Source organism: Galleria mellonella, unplaced genomic scaffold, assembly GCF_026898425.1.
Source record: "Galleria mellonella isolate WM207_F2 unplaced genomic scaffold, CSIRO_AGI_GalMel_v1 utg65, whole genome shotgun sequence".
Lineage (NCBI taxonomy): Eukaryota > Metazoa > Arthropoda > Insecta > Lepidoptera > Pyralidae > Galleria > Galleria mellonella.
Window position 1 is genome coordinate 5,886,265 of NW_026442138.1, and position 20,377 is coordinate 5,906,641.

The 20,377-nt window shown below is 35.5% G+C and overlaps 1 protein-coding gene across 1 annotated transcript in view; it reads right to left on the reverse strand.

The window, feature by feature from the left end:
* Positions 1–16,709, reverse strand: part of LOC113519829 (AT-rich interactive domain-containing protein 4B) — an 18,068-nt gene extending 1,359 nt beyond the window's left edge. The window contains 25 exon segments of the mRNA XM_052900374.1: positions 25–165; positions 857–1,024; positions 2,108–2,208; positions 2,891–2,969; positions 2,972–3,130; positions 3,689–3,964; positions 4,602–4,861; positions 5,190–7,083; positions 7,174–7,269; positions 7,352–7,394; positions 7,863–8,118; positions 8,764–8,880; positions 9,208–9,295; positions 9,463–9,683; positions 10,126–10,286; positions 12,292–12,463; positions 12,878–13,005; positions 13,273–13,410; positions 13,700–13,862; positions 14,080–14,289; positions 14,912–15,077; positions 15,619–15,778; positions 16,032–16,142; positions 16,222–16,276; positions 16,602–16,709. Of these exon segments, the coding sequence (XP_052756334.1) occupies positions 25–165; positions 857–1,024; positions 2,108–2,208; positions 2,891–2,969; positions 2,972–3,130; positions 3,689–3,964; positions 4,602–4,861; positions 5,190–7,083; positions 7,174–7,269; positions 7,352–7,394; positions 7,863–8,118; positions 8,764–8,880; positions 9,208–9,295; positions 9,463–9,683; positions 10,126–10,286; positions 12,292–12,463; positions 12,878–13,005; positions 13,273–13,410; positions 13,700–13,862; positions 14,080–14,289; positions 14,912–15,077; positions 15,619–15,778; positions 16,032–16,142; positions 16,222–16,224 (5,311 nt within the window). The 5' untranslated portion in view covers positions 16,225–16,276; positions 16,602–16,709.
* Positions 16,710–20,377: the final 3,668 nt, after the last annotated feature.

The following is a 20,377-nucleotide window of genomic DNA, read 5'->3' on the forward strand; positions in this document are numbered from 1 at the left end:
TCCCTGTTTCATCAATGTACGTACCTTCTCTTTCCTTGCGTCGCAGTTTCTTGCGGCGCCGATCGATGGCTGCAAGTTCGGCCTTCACAGAATGATACGCTTTTCGTAAGTCTGCGAGACGTGATGTCAACACGTTTATACGTGTTTGACAATCCCATGATGGGTCTGTAATTTACATATGTGAAGCAATGAATATAATATTATAAAAAAATTATATATATATTTTTTTAACATTACTATGAGTAACATTCAAGCTATCTGGTCAACAATTCAAAGCTAGTTTATAGTATTCTAACCTGTCCTTGTCTCTAATAATGTCTACTGCAAATGCAATAATATTAAAACTAAAGGCCCTGCTGCTGATTTGCTTTCGTATCAGTATTTTTCGAGTTTTCTTTATGTATTGTGCTGATGATGATCATTATTGTATTTTGACCTCTTAGTTGCCTATTACGGCAAAGAGTACTGAAACATACTCTTACTCCGTCAATAGTGACAAATAAATATACTTGGCGTAACATAAAAGTTCTAGGGGGAAAAAAGGATTGTTAGTAATGGGGTCTAACTGACCCATTGCTAGCAATACACCCTATCAGGTCGATCTCCACGCGGTTCTCCCTGGAAACCATCGTGGTTAAATCTAGTGGAATTCGTCACGATGGGCTAACTGACCTGCTTTCATCTTTACCTATCATCCCTCACTGGTGCCCCGCCAGTTTATATCAATAGCGCAAGCGGGGTTACCATTCCAATACGCGTCAGAGATCTTCATGTGTAACGGTGGTTTCTCAACATGCGAGAGTGTTACCTTCACATGAGTATAAGTAATCGATCCCATATAAGGAAGGATACGTACCTAGATCGACGTAGAAATTGTACTTGAGCGGCGGCTGATGCGGTAGCGAGTGCGCGTGCGGCGGCGCGGCGCCGTCGTCGGTGTCGCGGCGGCGGCGCGCGCGGCGGCCGCCCGCCGGCCCGCCTGGCCCCGCCGAACTCTCCGACGCCTTGCGGGACCGATTACCCGCTGAAAAGGAAATCTTGCTACAATCTGTCTTACTATACTTGGTACAGTTTAGTAAATATGGAGTCATATCTATGTTAGTTATAAAAAAAAAGTAAAAAAAAGTAAACGAGAAGAGAACATTGATTAAAACAATAAAGAATAGAAGAGGCAAAATGCTGGGCCACCTTATACGACATGACGATTTTTTTAAGAGCATAATAGAAGGAAAGATAGAGGGCAAAAGAGGAAGAGGAAGACCGAGGACTAACTACATGGGACAGATAAAGGAAACACTAGGCGTCGTGTCGTATAGGGAGATAAAGGATATGGCCTGGGATAGAGATGGCTGGAGGAAGATGCATGAATTAGTTGCACCGACAAGAGGAAACTCTTAAATGAAAAATGAAATCTATGTTAGTGCGTGCAGTGCAGTAAGAAAATTGTTTATTAAGATGTTTAATAATTGCCAATTTTAAACTGCACATTCTGGGTTGTGTCGCCGCATCATTTCAATCTTATTTTTCTTTGTTTGTTATTATACTCGTATTATTGTCTCGTGTTAATTGGCAATTGCATGTCAATTATAAATCAATTGAAATATACGTCACTACGAACTCTTACAGTATAATTTTTTTCTGCAAGATACTACACGACGTCAATTAGTTCCAAATTAAGCATTATTTTTTTTTTGTGGGTGAAAATGGTATGGTAATCCCGCCTGCGCTAACGGAATACGCTGGCGGAGCACCAGTGAAGGGTGACAGATGAGAATGAAAACAGGTCAGTTAGCTCATCATGATGAATTCATCAGGAATTGACCACGATAGTTTCCAGGGAGAACCGCGAGGATGTCGACCTGGTTGGATATAATGCTAGCAATGGGATTCTCAGTCTTCATTACTAACAATCTCTTTCCCCCTTAAGCATTATTATTGATACTAGAAAACCGATAGAAACATTTACCTTTTTTTAAGTGCGTACAATAAGTTATCTTCAATACAAATATTTACATTGTGCACAATCCTGACATTCTTTTTGTAGAAATAATGATGGATAAAATAAATATAATTTTTTTATACATATGTTTAATTTTTAAAAACTTACCAAGAGATTTATCCAAGTCCAGTAATGCATCATGAGGGCGGCTGTCGTCTTCGTCATCCTTGCGTTCTAAAGGACTGTCACGCTCTGACATTCGGCGTTCCCTGTGTGGAAATAATTGAAAATAGAATTACTTTTTTTTTAAATGCAATAGAACAATCAGAAATGTTTCTGTATAAGAATTGGTAAAAAAAAATCTAGTTTAATTCAAATAAAGTTTTAAAAATCTATTATTTTTTGCTTTATAAGGCAATAGAAAGTATCTCCTTGTACAATACAAATTTTAGGAACGATTTTTGTAGTTTTTTTTATGGGTGAAGATGGAATGGTAACCCTGCCTGCGCTATCGCCACTACACTGGCGGGGTACCAGTGAAGGGTAACAGGTGAGGATGAAGGTAGGTCAGTTGGCTCATCATTAGTGATCTATTGAACAAGAATTAACCACTATGGTTTCCAGGGGTGGTTTTAACCGCGTGGATACCTGATAGGGTATATTGCCAGCAATAGGGTTGTTAAATCTCATTATTAACAATTCCTTTCCTCCCCGATTTTTGTAGTTAGGTTAGTGTTTTTTTTTTTATACAACTTAGAATGGCAAACAAGCTGACGGCCCACCTGATGGAAAGTGATAACCATTCCTCTGTGCCCTGTAAATTCACGCCATATCCCACCCTTCAAACCGAAACACAGCCATGCAAACACAACTGCTTCACGGTTGAAACACGAATGGGACAGAGGTACCCAAGCAATCGACTTTTGTACAAATTCTAGCAATGCAGGATACCTGTGTGGCGACATGTCGAGGCTGCTGTCGGGTGTGGTGGGCGGCGTGTTGTCGAGCAGCGCGTGCCGGCGCGCCCAGCCCGCGGCCGCGCCCCCGCTCCGCCCGCGACCCCCGCGCCCCCCGCACCCCCGCCGCCGCCCCCGCCACCGCCCGCCGCTCCCGCACCCTCAGCCCCTGCTTGTCTCTCCGCGCCCCCGACACCCGCTCTCATTCCTGAACTGCACTCGCCGTGAGCCTCATCTACGCAAACATAAGTTCAATACATCATTTAAAATGTATTTTGTATGTCAACATGGTTTTAATATAGAGTATAGATGTTATTATTGGGTGGCGGGTAATTAAAGTTTTTTTTAATGGGTTATAATGAAATTGTAACCCTGCCTGCGCTATCGGTATACGCTGGCGGGGCACCAGTGAAAGTGATGGGTGAGGATGAAAGCAGGTCCGAATTCCAGTAGAATTAATTACGATAGTTTCTAGGAGAAACCGCGTGGAGGTCGACCTGATAAGGTGTATTGCTAGTAATGGGGAAATTAGACCCCATACTAACAATCCCTTTCCCCTTGGCACGTTAAGGTTTAGTTTGTATATTGTATAGTTCAGTCGAAATATACGCTTATAGAATATGCCACGTTTTATTTCGCTCGCCAAATAATACACTACAATGGTATAACATACATTTTAAATAATATACCTACATGTCTTATTATGAAAATTTGGTGAAGACCGTTGCGTGTGGAGAGTCATATATGAAGACATTAAATAGTAGATACGTAATATGTATGGAGAGGCCCTTACCTTTGGAGTGCGTATGATGCTGCGGCGCGCAAGCGAATGGCATATGTGGTCGAAGTCGAGGCGGTGCGGGTTCCGCATCTGGCGCCGGCGACCCAGGAATTGTCTCCTCGCACAGCAGCAGCGAGATATTGCTGTCCTCCTCGCCCCCCGCGCCACTGCCGCTCACACCCGATACTGATCCCGCCCCTACTACCACGGCCCCTGCTGACCCCACAACTCCTACGCCGAGGGAAGTCGTTGTTCCGCGCCCACTGCCCGCAACCACTACGCTCGCACCTGATATTTGCATTTAGTTACCGTTTACTAATTCTGTTAATAAGTGTTTTCAGCAATTACTATTGCCTATTTTGCCTTTTTTTTTATACGACTTAGAATGGCAAACAAGCTGACGGCCCACCTGATGGAAAGTGGTAACCGTCGCCCATAGACTCGAGCAGTACCATGGACATAACAGAGTATACTGTTTCCGCCCATGATACCCCCCATGCATTGCTATTCCTGAGGACTCAGGTGTTATTCCTATGTACCCTGTAAATTCACGTCATATCCCACCGTTCAAACTGAAACACAGCCATTCAAACACAACTGCTTCACGGTTGACACACGAATGGGAACGAGCTTACTTAAGGGCTTAATTTTCAGAAACTTTTTACTACTGTTTATATATTTGTAATAAGAAACGATTAAAAAAAATTTGCAAAATTTTATTTTTATATATTCACTGATTGGCATGTACATAATTACCATATGAATGAGAAATAGTAGTAGATAATTTTCATAGCTAAGACTGTACTAGATTGATTTGGAATGAATATTCAATGAACGATCGTAGACGATGAAATAAATGACGTAAACGAAAATTTAAAAATAAATTTAAAAAAAACAAAAAAAAAAAAATGCGTAATATACATACTATGTTTTCTTTCATTTTTGCATGCATCTTCGAGCATAAGAAGCGATTCACCGGCGCTCCACTCGCCAGGTGACTTCCCAGCGTGTAACGCACGGGGCAGGCGGGCCGCGCTCATGCTCGCCGCTATACTTGTCCCCAGGATCGATCCTGACACAGGCCCTGTCCCTGTCCCCGTCCCCGCGACACCCGCTGTCGTTGCCGCTTCTGAGCTGCCACTGCCGCTACCCCACTCATCCACTGATACCTTGTCGATTATTAACCTGTCGATGCAACAAATATTTTAGTTAAAAATTATGTATGGCTGGCCGGAGTATGATTTTTAACTGCGTAACCCAACTGGTAATTAATTCACGCGCAATCATTTTCTATGACGATAATGTAGAAGAAATATCGAAAATATTTTTAACTTTACTTAGGTTTTTTTTTTATACAACTTAGAATGGCAAGCAAGCTGACGGCCCACCTGATGGAAAGTGGTAACCGTCGCCTATAGACATAAGCAGACAGAAACAAGTAGGTTTCTTAAATTACAGTTTGAGTTATGTGAAATAGTCAAATATGATAATATAAAATTTGAATTGAACAAACCTTCTCCCTTCAGAGTCGTCAGAATCACTGGATTCGCTCCTGTCGTCCGCGGGGAAAGTTGGTAGCGGTATGGTGGTTGCAACTGCTACGGCTGCCGCCGACTGGTTGATCTGACTGGAGAGCTTCTGGATGGTGTCGCTGAGCACCTTGTTGTTCTTGCCTGGCGTACTCAGAGGAAGATCTGCCACGCTCTTGCGTCTCTCCAAGATGCTCAGCGGACTTTGCAGCCTGGGTGGTGTCGGCTCCTTCGGTTTTACCTTCTTCACATCTGCTGCGTCGCGCTTGATGTCAGTCAAATTCGAAGGCTCCCCAAATATAGAGTCGCCGATATTCAGTGGGCTGAATTTTCTGACAGAGTCTATTTTAATCACAGGTTTTGCTGTTTCCACTTTACTAGCGATCGTTGTTTTAAAGTCTGATGCGGTGGGAGATGATTTACCCTCCTGCTTAGCTTGTTTAGAGATATCTTTTTTAGGAGTTAAGGGACGTTCCTCAACCGGCGACGGTGACATTGAAAGTCGTTTGGCGCTATTGATTGCTTTAAGAAGTTTCTCGGCTATCTTGGGTCCTTCGGCTTGCAGTCGGAAGCCAGGCGGCGGTTCAGGTAGCACGTCGATGCGCGCTGGACTATCAGGTTCCGATTTATCTTCTTCTGTATCTATTAAGGGACTAGATGGTAGGTCTAATTTTGGTGGAACTGGTTCAGGATCCATTTTCTTTTCTATAATCACTTTAAGAGCATTCTCTTTATTAAGTTCTACGATAGGGAGAGGGAGAGAAAGTAGCTTCATAGGTTCATCTTTCTTAGGCTTCGGTTCCTCCTTTATAGGCTCTTCTATTGGCATTTCAGGAAGAGCGATTACAGCAGCAGCATTTGTAACTGGTGTGATAATATTGGTATTAGGAAGTTCTAATTTCTTTGGTGAAGGTGGTGCTTTAGTGGGTTCAGGCGAAACTTCTTTTGGTTTAGGTGTTTCTATTGTTTCATTGGTTATTTCTACTTTTATTTCATTTATAACTTCAGGTGCTTTATCTTCTTCTTTACATACAGGTTCTGGGATCTTTGGCACTTCTGTATTTGAGGGAACTGGACTTGGTTCTCGTTCTTCTTTCATTACTACATCTTCAGATTCATCTTCAGATGATTGTTCATCATCAGCGGGACTATCTGGGGAATCGTCGTCTATGAGCTGTCTAAGTTTAGAGACCTTATTCTTTTTCGAATATGTTTCTTGGTTTTTAGCTGGAGTAAATCCTTCAAATATTGGTCCCGAACTACCTTCACCTGGGAATGAATCATCATCCATAGAAAACAAATCATCTTTAGAGTCCTCCTCAGGACTCTGTCTTCCTGGAACATCACGGGATGTACCAAAATCTCTGAATGGTGATAAAGAGGGAGATCTTAAGGTAGACGGTCGAGGCCGTAATGGATCTTCAGATATTTCTTCACTCAGTGACTTTGATAATGATGATGTATACTTGCTTGGTGATATATCATCAAAAATACGGTGAGTCCGTTTCTTTTTCTCATCATGCAGTTCTATTTCGAATGGTTCAGGTTCTTTGAACTCGTAAACATCTTCAGCTTGTTTCTCAGGTTCAGGTTGCTTTTCGAGCGTGGGCGTCGTTACTGGGGGAGGACTTATTGTTTCTTTATCTGATACTTCTTGTTTAGTTTCTTCTGTCTCTTGTTTGACAGAATGTAATCCTTTGAGCTCAGATCTGATCTGGTTTAGGTCGTAGTCACGCCCCTGATGCTCAGTAACATTGGGTCGTGGTTTCTTCGCCGGTATTGTTGTTGTTGGAGTAGACACTGTTCTTATAGGGCGCTTGCGTGGTTTACTTGAACTACTGCTGTCGCTAGATTTAGCATCTTTTGATCTGGACGGAGCTGCAAAACATAAAGTTTTTATAAAACCAATGTTAAATGCATATTATATTATTCTGATAAACAATATAGAGAAATCAATGGCATACATACTTTTTGTATTACTTTTGTCGTCTGACTTTTTAGGAGGCCTCTTGATGTCATCATCTGAGTCTGAGTCACTATCGCTCTCAGATCGAGCGGAAGATTCTAAAGAAGAAAGGGAAATGTATTTAGTTTATCAGTGATTTAGTTTACGCGACGAAATAATTTGTAAAAGTAAAATATTTACCTTCTAATCGTTTGGATCTGGAACGCCTGCTGATACTTGTATTCTGAAAATAGAAAAACATATAACATTTAAATATGTTTATTTTATACTAAATATTATATACTGACATCGAGTGAAGTATACAGTTTCATTTGTTATTAAACAATAGATGTTGGATATTATGCGAGTTGAACGTGCCATAAAGTTTTTGTGTACTACATATTGTGCTATATATGTTATATAGAATGAAATTATTAGCATTCTTTTAAGGGAGTGTTGTACAAGTGAACTGAATATTTTCAACAAAGTAACATGATTCGAAAAACGACGAAACGTTTTGAGCCTGCTGTTATTATTTATTAGTTATTAACTTGCTGGATGTTAATACGGGACGCTCAAATTTTTTAGTTGGTTTCGAATTTTTGACTCAAGGAATTTCTGACTTAATAAATTCTATATCAGGTTTTAATGTAAAGCCCAAGATTTCGATTTCACTCTATATCTGGACTGTGACAAGTGGTAGGCTTAGCACCTTTTTGTTTCTGGCGTCGTGCTGGGTGACATTGAGCGCAATCCGTTGCGGCTTGATCCACTCGTCGTAGCGTGTGTTCCAGCCGGTGTAGTGGACGCGCAATAGCCCCTCCGCAGACACCTCTATAACCTTCGCTTCGTACGTAACTTTGGACTCGGACTGCGTCGGTCCGTAGTACACCTTCAGCTTGTCGCCCACTTGCGCCTTGTTGCCCGCCGGGCCCGCACGCGATCTGCTAGGCTCGTTTGTTGACGGTCTGTGCAATAATTAAATGATCATTATGATAGTTACTAGGTGCCCAGAGAGAATATTGTTTGGTAAGAAATCGTACCTATCGAACTAGTTATCAGGGTTCGCATGACGGAGAGGAGTATGACTTAGAAGCGATTTAAATTATCCTTTTAATTTTAAAGCTGTTTTTGTTAATCAACAGAATTTAATTTAGAAAAACCTGTTATTGACCATACTACTTTGTTATAAAATGTTTGTTGATTTTATTTGTAAAACCACTGTTGGTTTTTTAAAATAAATAAACAATCAAGTGGAGCTAACATTGAGTCGCATCCATAGCAATTACAGTTCATAAACATGAGAGTTTAATATATACCATATATATATATATATATATATATATATATATATATATATATATATATATATATATATATATATATATATATATATATATATATATATATATATACGTATCTTACATATTAAATGTCTGAATCAGAATAAAATATCTTACGACATTTAGATCCATTCATCTGTTTAAGCGTGATTACGGAAAAACATCCAAATATCGATATAATATTTCATATTTCTAATATTAGTAGAATTTTAAAAGGCATTTTTTAATTTTAAATGTAAAGCAATCTAATTATAAGAATGTGTTACTCACTCTGTATTCTTCCTCTTCCGAGGCCGTTTACTACTGTTGGAAGCAATGGTGTTCCCGCTACTCGCTGAGTTCGCGCTTTGACTGCGGCGACTCTGCATTTTTTTCGTGGGTCCGCACCTGGTCACATACCTTTGCTTTGTTAGTATTATTGTTAAACTAGCTGAATATCGCGGATTATCCGCATTGATTTATACTAATTATCATTTATATATATGTTCATTTGAAGTTCAATACAGTGTTACCATTTATAAAAATATACTCGTATATCGTGATTAAAATATTTTAAAATTACATATAATTTAAGTAAATATATACCTACATAATGTTTTTATTGAAACCTTTAATGACAGCGAAACAATAGTGAAAATACTTTTCTATTAAGGGATTCAAAGCAATTAGCATTCCAAACAGAAACAGTATACAGTTTGTAGTTTTAAAAGTTACCTGGAAGCCCTTCCTGAGCTATCACTGTCTGTAGACGCATGAGGTCGCCTCGATGCCCTTGACGTGCTCACATTCGCGCTTTCACCAACTTAGGAAACAGAATTATAAATTGTTAACACAATTTTAATTGTCTCAGCTGTTTAGGAAATTCTAGAAAGTGAATTTAAGAACAGATTTAAAAAAGTAAACTAACATTAACTCTACTGACAAGATTAAATGATGAAAGACGCTACTAAAAGTATTTTAATTACTTACCCTTAGAAGATAAAGGCCTCCGCTTAGGTGTTCTCTTCTCGTGTAGTTCTGTTTTGATCGGAATGATACTGCGATTTTTAGATTGCGATCGGGGTTTGATAATAGGTTTGTCTTCGTTTACTGGTGTTGTTGGTGCCGGTTTTTCCTTCTCTTTTTCCTTTTCCTTCTCCTTCTCCTTCTCCTTGTCTTTTTCTTTCTCTTTCTCTTTTTCTTTTTCTATCCTATAAAAATATAATATTTATTCATCTAAAGACTGGGGGTAGACTACTTATATTTAAAAGGAAGTAATATGCATTTTTTTTTTTATTGAAAATTAACCTCTTTTATGATCAGTTCTGGTGGGTATGGTGTGCGTTAAAAGCACATCTAATAAGGTGTCATCTTAATTAATGTTGACAGCTTATTCTATGAAAACTATAATAACACTATATAGTTAATTAATTGTATGTGACACTGTAAGATATTACAAAGTGCAATGATGCAATAGGGAGAAATAAAAATGTAAAAAAAAAAACCTAATTCTTATATATATATATATATATATATATATATATATATATATATATATATATATATATATATATATATATATATATATTTAAATACAATTACCTTTACATATGTATATAAACTTCAGACTTAAAACTCTTAAATTTGACTTACTTGGGCGCAGTAGTAACTAGCGGCTGATTGTCAGCGCTGTCGTCTTCGTCACTGCCACGAGGTTTATCTTTTGTTTTCTCTACTTTATCTACTTTTTCTTCTTTTTCACTTTTGTCACTTTTCTCTGTCTCGCTCTTATCCGAGTCCTTGTCTTTTCCACGCTAAACAGTTTAAAATGTTTATTTTATATATTATATAAAATATACGTATTAAATGAAATTAAAATTACTTATACTATCATATTGTAGTCTGGATTTTTTTGTATACGGTATATGAAAAAAAAAATAAGAGGACGTAAACTAGAATCTTGATTATCCGAATCAAATAAAACTAGGAGTATTCCATGTAATCGAAAATGTGGTTAATAGACTTCAAAGTTAAATCAAACAATACATAATTAAATTTTAATATTTTTTTTTTTTATTATGTAAAGGGTTGTACATAAGTCATTTAGACAATACGATACAAAAACATTACAGGTTATAACGATAATCGATTACACAATATCTATTTAACCAATTAACTAATAATACCATAACTCAATCAAAATATTCGGATAATTGATGTTCGGATAATCCAGACTCTACTTTATTCAATCATTTTTCGTACGTGTGCAAAACAGTGATTTATCACATATTGTTAGTGGTTTGTATTCATAGCAATTAATTGATACTGTACGATTCTTTTTTGCTATTAATATTTATACAGTGAATACATATTAATATTGTTCTATGACATTATTTTAAAATAATAATAGTTAATAATAAACTGTCAGTTTATCTCCTATTGGGTTTGCTGGAAGAAATCTCTTTTACAGATAAGCTTGCTCTTGTGCACTATTACATTTAAATATTTCTCTGATACAATTCCTTTTTGTTATGTACAATACATATAAATAAGGATGTGTATTTTCATGTGAATAGTGATACAAGTATAAATATATTTTTGTATAATTTTCATTGTATGGTAATACCAAATTATATTACTATATAATACAAAGTAATCATAAAATAATACATAAAAATTTATTTAATATGTATGCAGTCGTGAAGTCCTTCAAAATCTTAATGTTCTTTTTTTTTCATATAGGAAAAGACCTGATTACCTTAATTATTTGATAACTAGTTATATAGCTGTGTACCCTCAAACATTTGTGTTGGTCGTTATTCTTTTAGCGTAGTTTATCCTATATAGTTTTAAGCAGATACTATTTATTGTCTTTTTTATGTAACTTAGAATAGCAAACAAGCTGACGGCCTACCTGATAGAAATCGGTAACCGTAGCCTATAGACATGAACATTACCTACAGCCTATGAGGAGCCGAGGACTAAGTTGTTATGCATCTGTACTCAGAAATTTTACTGCCACATCATACCCTTCAAACCAAAACTCAGCAATAAAAACAAATGTTTCATGGCAGAATACGAATGAGACAAAGGTATTGAGTATCTTTGTCAAACGACTTAACATTTACATAGACAACTAGCCGCCCGGTACGTGCTTCGCTACGTATAAAGTGAAATAAAAAAAAAATTAAATGACCATATGAATGACATAACAACATGCTTGTACTGTCAACACTGAAAATAGTTTTCAATTTGACAGCACAATCCCTATCTTATAAAAAAGTTTTAATTTGACACAAAAATCATCATCAACAAAATGATCCATTTATTGAATTCATTTGTTACAAAAAATGTGATAAATGAAGAACCGCTCGACCGATTTTGTGCAAACTTCACATAAACCATCTACTAAATAGTCTGAACAAGGCCTAAACATTTGGTTTGGATAGGTGAGCCCGTTCTTGAGTTATAAAATTATAACGAAAAGTGGCAATAATTTTTATACATATAGATATAATTTCAGTTTTTTTTTAAATCTATGTACATAGTACAAGTATATTTTAATTTATAGATAGATAGATACTCTTTATTGTCTCCTCCAAAAGATTACAGTAGTAAACTTATTATGCATAGATACAAATAATTACAAGAAATGTTCATATTGAGATACTTTTCGCTAAAAGCAATCTCTTCCAGATATAAAGATGATGTAGGAATACTCATATACAATATTTGTGAAAATTTGAATATATATCACTGATATTATATACTATGTGAGAAATTAGTAATCGAGATAAGTATTTTAATTTTCTTCCATACCTGTGGTGGTGTGCTAGTGGGAGTGGAAGAGGAGGAAGCGGAGGCGGAGGGTGGTAGGCGGTCGCGGTCGCGTATAAGCGAACGGCCGGCGGGCGGAGTGCGGGCGCCGCGGGGGTGCGCCACCAGCGTCACACCAAGCTTCCGGTAGAAGTCTTCGAAGCTGTGCAGAAACCTGGAGAGACCAGGCGGCTGTACTTTATCTTAATATATAAAAATCTCGCGTCGTTAGATTCATTACGTTTTTTCAGTGTTTGAAACCGCTCAGATGAGTGGTTTAAGGAAAATTTGTATTTTTTTACTGGCTTAAGAGACATAATAATTTTTATTCTCATAAAACGAAATGGATCCGGCAGGTGGCGGTAGTCTGGCACGTCAGTTAGTTTTCGTTTATATAAAACCTTGTTACTCCTCACTTCGTTAATAATAAAAAAGTATAAATGAGAAGAAAAATATAAAGTGACAAAAAAGTACTTATTAAATTTTATGTTTTAGACTTAACGTGATGTAATTATTGGCAAATAGTATAGTACCTTTTAACCTGATTTTTATTATTGTTCCGTTTCGAAATAAATAAAAACGTACTTACTTTTTATAGGCCTGTTTGCAAAGATTAGTAATATTGGTTGTGACCGGGTGGAAACCCATTTTATCGGCAATCGATTTCCATTGATTTTGATTTGTTACTCTGTTATATCCACCTAATTTTTGGACAACCTGCAGAGAAAAGCAACACAGTAAATTTTAAAGTTTCAAGTGGATAATTTTTTTTATTAGGCTGTTCTAAATTTTTTATGTTATTACATAGTTAAATGTTATTATGTGTATATATTATTTATATATTATTGTAAAAAAGTCCTATTCTATTTTGAGAACAAAATAGTGTAGTATAGAAGTGTCTCTGTTGTCTTATGCAATGTGCAAACCTAGATATATAGTTTAAGTACTTAATCTAAATATTAATAAATTTTATATAGGACTTACTCTAAATAATCTATACAAGTCTATATCTCGGTTGGCTATGGTAGGGTTGCGATTGAGAGGCGTACCGCGATCATCCATGAACTTGTACAATTGCGCTACGAAGTGATCCTTCTCCTCGCGCGGTTCGTCGTCTGAACTCTGTAATATTTATTTCATATAAAACCACACAAAATTTATGGAAGTAACATATAATAGTGAGTCGCGATAATTAAATATTGAGTGTATCAATGCAAAACAATTAAGATTTTTGTTTCAGAGTAAGCTAACAATCAACGATTACGAAAAAATCCTTTCATTATCTAGCAAGTTGTTATGATCAGATTTCATTTACTTATATATGTTAAGAAATTTATTTTTTCAGGTAAATTAGTACACCTAAGATTGCCTTGTGTGTACTGACTCTAAGAAGAATAAAGTGTAAACTTACGTCATCGGATGTGTTTCTAGGTTCATTGAACAATGCGTCGCGGTCCCAGTGCGGGGGTAGCACCCCATTGTTGAGGTACTGCAGTGCGGCCTCCACGCCAGCCCACTCCAGCGGTGCACTGCCCTTGCGGAATTCGCGGGCCTCTTTCTTGGGTACCGTATAGCTGTCACAATCATAATTAATTTTTGATAGACAGAACAGTGATAATTAGATAACGATTAACTGTGGTTTGGGGAAATGAAGATAAGCTTTTTTTCTTTTTTTTTTTAAAGGATTGCAACTTGAAAGAAGTGATATGAATTTGTGACTATTGGCGTATTTTTCATTGTGGAGATATTGTCATTATGTAGGTGGCTATGTAAACATGCCACATGACTTACTATCGTCCGTCTTTGAAGGAACGCACGAGGTAGTCCTCCTTGACCTTGATCTGCGCGGTGGGTGCGACAACAAGTGCCGGGAAGGCGGGTTGATGCGGGCGGCGGCGCTCCGCCGCGCCCGCCGTCTCCACCAGCACCACGCGCCCCACATGCGGCTCCACATCCGCCTTCACGCGTGCTACGCTGCCCTCGCCTTCACTTTCATCCGACCTACTCGCACGGAGCAATCAACAATTAGCCACACACTTCTCACTAATGTGTATGTACAGGGTAAAATCACAGGGCATGGATGCATTGAACCATAGTTCTTACGAAAGCATCACTTTCAACAAACCACTTTTGATCAAGTGAACCTTGGTTGCCATTTTAAATTGTGTATAAAAGAATTTATATCATTTCAATACCATTATGTATTAAGGTATATATCATGAGGATTAAACAAGTTAATTGTTCTCTGTCAAGTCTCATTGTTATAACATAAAGTATTTAAAAATAATATTGCACATACCTACTGGATAACAGCAAATATGTAAAGATTTTCAATCATTCCTAGCATTTCAGTAAGGAGCATAAAATTTTGATTTCATCAAGAGAAGTCAACAACTTTAATATAAGAATAATTAATTGAATATAAGAAGTATATGTACTTTTTTACAAGTAATCAGAGTAGTTTTATTGAAATATATTTTTATACAATTATTAATAGTTGGAGTTACAGGTTTAATGCAACCTTATATTAGACTTGTGGTCTACATAAATGGATTCCATAACCATTAACAACTATGTGATTGTGGTAGAAAATGGTAGATATAGAACATAAAAAAATATTTACTGAGCTCTTCCTCTTCGACCCCTTCGGCCTGCTATTACTGGTGAGGAGAAATGCTCAGGGTGAGTAAGTGGTAACTGATCCAGTGTTTCACTCTCATTGAAATGTCGTCCACTTTTAAGACACAGTGCTGACCGCCTCAATGTTGTTATGTCGCCATCATCAAATACTAAAAAGAATATTCATGAATTAATGTTTTATATTTATATTTTTTTTTTATTTATAATGAATTGATTAGAGAGGTCTATAGAGACCTCAATAATAAAACAGTAACTTAAAGTTCTGAAGAAGACAAATTGCTACAAGCAGATTATTTAGATTAATTATTCTTGTGACCATCAGGTGTAGTTTTTTATTAAAAGAAGACATACTTTTAGCAGATAGACTTTTTTTTATTATTGAAAAATAGCTACAGAAATATTTGGAACTTTCATTAAGAAATAAAAACAATAACAGACTATAATAGACATAGCTATAGGTTTGCATTATATGACTTGGTTTAGTTAAAAAATACTTATAATCTCGCATAGTCTGCTTGGACACCTGATAAAATGTTCAATTTTCATAACTTTTATATTATTGCATGTTTTTATGAAAAACTAAATATTACCATTTACAAATGATTCATTTGTTGTTTGTTTCATATACAGCATATTTTTTAGTAAGAATTATACATATTTACAGAAATACTAATATTACTGAACACGTACCAACTGTGTACTGGCTACAGTCTTGTATCTTACTAATTACAGCTTCCATTGCATCTTTTTTGGGGTCCTGTTTAACTTCCACTGTACTGCCAACTCTCAGTGTGCCTTTTATAACATCATCATTCACTGTGATGCTGCCCCCACCAGCTTTAAGAGTTACCTGCAAAATTTAGTCACAATGATATGAAAAATAAAAAAAAATATTAAAATAGATAAAACAAATATTGTCTTTTACAGAGGTTTTTTTTTACAACTTAGAATGGCAAACAAGCTGACAGCCCACCTGATGGAAAGTGGCAAAAAAATTTATATTTCACTTACATAGGAATAAATGAGAAAAGTTTATGTAACTATTATATACAAAATTTAAAGTAATTGTGATATAAATATTCTGTAACAAACATAATGCTTACCTTGCATTTAATATTACGTACAACTTTCTTTATTTTAGCTTCACAGAAAGCACCTTTGTATTTAGCACTAACATCAGTTCCCACTGGTAAAAATGGAGGGTCGTCACCCTGCTAATGAACATAATTGTATATAGAGATATAAATTAAGACAAAATAGTATTATAGTTCAAAAATAAGAAGAAATACTTACCATATTTGTAATAAACAATCTTGAACTATTTCAATAATTATCTTGAGAACAGAATCTGGAAAAAATGAATGGCAATAAATATGCTGCTGCAATTTTGTAACACCTTAGTGTTGAGGTAAATGAGACTTACATTGAATATTGCCACATATGTAAATAAAATGTTTAGTTTAATGATTTATTTACATATAAAATCAGAGATTAGTTTATTTATTACATGTTTATAAACAAACTTTATTTTACTCGTATAAAAATAAAATAACATATTACAGATAATCTACCACAAAATAATAAAATAATTATAATTGGAAGGACAATGCGCGGCAAGCCATGAAGCTACAAGTAAGTGGAATCATTGCTTACGAAAAAGGTAGAATACGAACCTAATTAAATCACTATTAAAATCTTTTATTTACCACATTATAAATGTTCATCTTTTTTAAAAAAATACAATATTTAAACAAATGTAAATGAACACCATTTGTTTTTTTTTTTTTTTTAGTACGTTTGTTCCGTTTGGAACAGGCTAAGGTCGGAGACCATGCTGCCTAGTCTTCAAAAAGATAATTTGTCTGGAATTTTATTTTTCTAATGTCGCTTCAATTATTGTCATAATCTTCAATATTTCATTTGTCAAATCCGGTAAGTACATTTTCATAAATATCTTTTCTTGAGTTTTCTTAAACCAGTGGATTTATCAAATTAAAAATAAATAATTATAAAAAATCATTGTCTTGCAATTCAATAAAAGTATTCTTATAGCTCCTTGAATGTTGTAGTAATATAAGTGAAAATAGCTTTGAAACAAGAAGGAAATCTTAAGAGAAGCGGGATTGAGTGCGGGATATTTTCGGGTTTTTTGAAGATAATCCTAAGTTCGTCAAACATAATGTGTCTTTGAATGACAAATTCAGAGCAATCAAAAAAAGGTGATGTAGAGATTGGGCTGTATTTGAGTTACACCATGTGCATGATGGGGAAGCGATCATGCCCATTCGGTGCAGGTGTTCGTTGAAATGTCCGTGGCCGATTCGTAATCTACAAATATTGGTGTAAAATTTTCTGTTTGTGTCCTTTCCTTTGCAGAACCACGGTTTTCCAATACGCCAATTAATTTTGCGGTACCATTTGCCTTTAGTCTGTAATATTTGAGTCCAATGCTCCTCCCATTTAGTTGTAACGATTTTATGTATTCCAATACTACAATCTGAGTAACAAAGGGGTAAATCTTGAACACGAGCAGCACTTGAATTAATAATTTTAGCCAAAGTGTCTACTTGTTCATTCCCAAACACTCCAATATGTGAAGGGGTCCAGATGAAGATAATATCTTTTCCATATATAGTACAGAGATGATAATATTTATTACGAATTTCTTGAATTAAGTAGTTTGATGATGAAATGAATGTGTTATTTTTTAATGCCATAAGAACACTCATACTATCTGTAATTATAATCCATTTCGAATATAGTACCTGTTTTTCTATGTATTCTAATGCTAAAAATATAGCTTTTGCTTCTGCTGTGTAAATACTAGCCAAAGTTGAAATTTTATAACCGTGACCAAATCTATTTGACAAATCGTAAAAAGCCACTGAAGTGCTAAGTGCATTTTTGGAACCATCTGTATATATCTGCCTGTAGTCAATAAATTCTGATAAAGTCTCATACATATCGTGCTTTTCTTTTATGTCTTTACGTATAACAATTTTGATCTTACAGAACTTACTCTCATAAAGGCCATTATAACAAGGAAGTATCTTACTACTATAGGTGTTATATTCATCTCGTAAATTCAAATCATTGACAATAGTTTTATTCAAAAACATAGAAATGGGGCAATTTAATAATTTGAGTATGAGTGGGTTATTGGAAACTGAAAAAACTTTGAAGAGAAATTTGAGTTTTAGGTATTCGAAACGAAGAAGGATAGGAGGCAAATTACATTCTACTTGCATTGAGATAATTGGAGAAGTATACATAGCACCTAAAATAAGTCTTAAATTCATATTTTGAATTTTTTCGAGTTTTTCTACTAATTTATGTTCTGAGGCATAACAAAAGAAAGCGTAATCAAAATTACTTCTAACAAGAGATTTGTAAAGTAAAAGGATAATTTTAGGATCAGCTCCCCAGTTACGACCAATTACAGATCTTATTATATTAGTGGCTCTTAAAGCACGATCTACTAAGCAATCAACGTATAGATCCCATTTTAAATTTTGATGAAAAATTACCCCCAGAAATTTAACGCTACAGTCTGTTGGAAGAGTTTGATTATTATATATAATATTCATTAATGGAACATATTTATGAACTTGATGAAAAACAACTACTTTACTTTTGGTTAAACTAATATCGAGGGAAAGAAGAGAAAAATATTTCTCAAGTCTTTTTAATGACTCATTTAACACTAATTGCATATCAATAATATTCTTTCCTTTTATATAAATTAATAAATCATCGGCAAATTGCAAGTTGTTCACACTGTTTCCTAAAACTGAATTAAGTTTATAGATATATAAAATATATAGTAGCGGGCTTAAAATACCACCTTGACATACTCCTTTAGAGCTTAACCTAGGTCCTATTAATTTACTATTTACTTTAACATACACTTCTCTATTACTAAGAAAATTATAAATCCATTCGATAAGTTTCATTGGAAGAAATGAGGATAGAATCGAAGATAGAACTGTTAAATTTACATTGTTAAAAGCTCCTACGACATCTAAAAAAACAGATAGAACATATTCATCGTTATTCAAAGCAGTACTAAGGTCGACATAGAAGTTCGCTAAACTTTCGCGCGCTGAATATCCACGGCGAAAACCAAATTGATTCGATGGTAATATACTATTACTTTCAATAAAGAACTCTAAACGCTGTTTAATTAATTGTTCGAATAATTTGCCTGCACAGGACGTCAATGTTATAGGTCTATAGGAGTCGAAATTTGTAGGATCTTTACCGGGTTTAATTACTGGAATCAAACAATCCATTTTCCATTCTGGTGGGATAATACAGTCCTTCCATAAATCGTTAAAAATTTGTAAGAGTTTAGTAAGGTTTATTTTATTCAGCAATCGAAACATATTGTATGTTAAGCGATCAAGGCCACTAGCTGTATCTTTTCTAGATTTTACTGCACTGGATATTTCATCAATTGAGAATGAGTCAGTGAGAAATTTTGGGCATGAATTAACAGAATTAAACTGTTTGTCATCAAAAGGTGAGTGTACAAAATCAGGAGTATATTTGCGTAAAAAATCATTGACCCATGATATATCTTTAAAATGATTTTGACGATGTTTTGAATTTAGTTTTCTCATATTTTGCCAAACAGTGGAAATTGGTGTTAATCTATTAAATTTGAAACAAAATTCCTGCCACCCCTGTTGTCTTACTTGCTTAATTACTAACTTTTTAACAGCTTGAACTCTTTTAAAATTTATGTAATTATCGAGAGTTGGATTTTGTTTAAACCTAAGGTAAGCCGCTTTACTATCATTGACAGCTGTCGCACACCTGTTATTCCACCAAGATACTGCAATATGTTTGTGCCTCTTTGAAGTATTTGCACCGCTATTTGATAAGTTCCTACGTGGAACGGAACGTTCCACAGCTGTCAAAATAATTTTACAGAACCTATTGTAATTGTTTAAGGGTTCATTGACATCATACTCGAAATCCAAAAGTAATCGATTAACAGTTTCAGAATAAAGATCCCAATTAACGAGACGTAGGTTTATACGATTTAACAAAAGTTTATTAACTTCATCTATAGGAGCATGTTGTTCACCTGACGGAGTTGATGAAGAGTTCTTTGTGTTTATTTTAGTAAAAGTCGGCAGGTGATAACTTCCTAACGGATCATCATGAACCGACCACTCGCATTTTAATGATATGGATGGGGATACCATAGTTAAATCAAGGCCATTGGGTCTCCAAATATGAGAGCCAACAGTAGTAACTTGCTTATCATTTAATAGTACCAAATTACATTCATCTAAACAATCAAGAATGTCTTTACCTCTTGTATTAGTGGAGGTACAACCCCACATAGTATGATGTGCATTTAAATCTCCAGATATGATAGTGGGTTTAGGAAGAGACTCCAAAAAGAACTTAAATTTGGCTTTAGTAAAACTAGGTGTAC